The 1,067-nt window shown below is 56.0% G+C and overlaps 1 protein-coding gene across 1 annotated transcript in view; it reads right to left on the minus strand.

Annotated features, from left to right (window-relative positions):
• The window catches only part of CD300A (CD300a molecule), a 14,088-nt gene that overhangs the window by 9,588 nt on the left and 3,433 nt on the right, over positions 1 to 1,067 (minus strand). The window contains exon 3 of the mRNA XM_014536082.1: positions 443 to 787. Coding sequence (XP_014391568.1) covers positions 443 to 787 — 345 coding nt within the window. The remainder of the gene's footprint in view (positions 1 to 442; positions 788 to 1,067) is intronic.

Below are 1,067 nucleotides of genomic sequence, written 5' to 3' on the forward strand. Positions count from 1 at the left end.
GCTGGAGCTCCCGCTGCGCTCACACCTTCAGCCCCCAGACTTCCCCCACGCAGGTCCGGCTTCCGCGGGGCTGACCGGCATCTCCTCTCCTCTCCGCTCTCTCCTTTGCACACTCTGCTCTCGGCCTGCCCTTCACCTGACAAACACCTTCCCATCCCTCAGACTGAGCACGGGCCGCAGCTCCTACAGGATGCCTCCCAGTCTCTCTCTCTCTCTCCACCCACATACACACATACACAGTCTCTCTCTCTCCACACACATATACACACACACTCAGTCTCTCTCTCTCTACACACACACACACACACACACACACACACTCACACTCACACTCACACACACGCACTCATAGTTTGCTCTGAGTCTCTGATCCGATTCCTGCCTCAGCTATTCCGACCTGAGACTCTTCAGGCAGGACAAGGGGAGGGTGTGTGCAGTTCACCTGGGGACACAGACACCATAACCTTGAAGGTGAGGTCTATCAGTTCTTTTGTCCATGGTCTATTGATCCCACACCAGTATGTGCCTTCATCATCCTCTGTGAGTCTCTCCAAGGTCACTGTGAAGGTGAGGTTTGCTGGATCATCCCTGATGGACACACGGCCGCTCCTCACTTCTCTCTCTGACTCTGTGGTTTCCACAATCTTCGTCCTCAGTGGTGGCAAATATGAGTATGTGCACCAGTATTTGTTATTTTTCTTGAACTCCTCCTCGTACCGACACTGCACGCTCAGTGATCCCCCCACGGTGCCCGTCACTCGCCTGGGACCTCTCAGAGATAAATAGCCTGGAAGACACAGCCCGCCCTGGGTTCTTACCAGATGGGCCAGGGGCAGGGGTGCCCTGGGGTCACCCCATAGGTCTCCCGCTCCCATCAGCCAGGTCACATCTTGAGGGTCCTCCCCTGTCTATCACACCAATATTTTGATGACAGCAGCTCCTTCCTCCAGACCCCCCCTCCTTTCTTGCTGCCCTGCCCCCCTCACTACCAGAGGCCTCCCCTTCCAAACGCATCAGGACCATGAGAACCCGCCCCCGCGAGCCCCTCAAGTAATTTTTCATCATGC

This window comes from Myotis brandtii, unplaced genomic scaffold (genome assembly GCF_000412655.1).
Source record: "Myotis brandtii unplaced genomic scaffold, ASM41265v1 scaffold157, whole genome shotgun sequence".
NCBI classification, from domain to species: domain Eukaryota; kingdom Metazoa; phylum Chordata; class Mammalia; order Chiroptera; family Vespertilionidae; genus Myotis; species Myotis brandtii.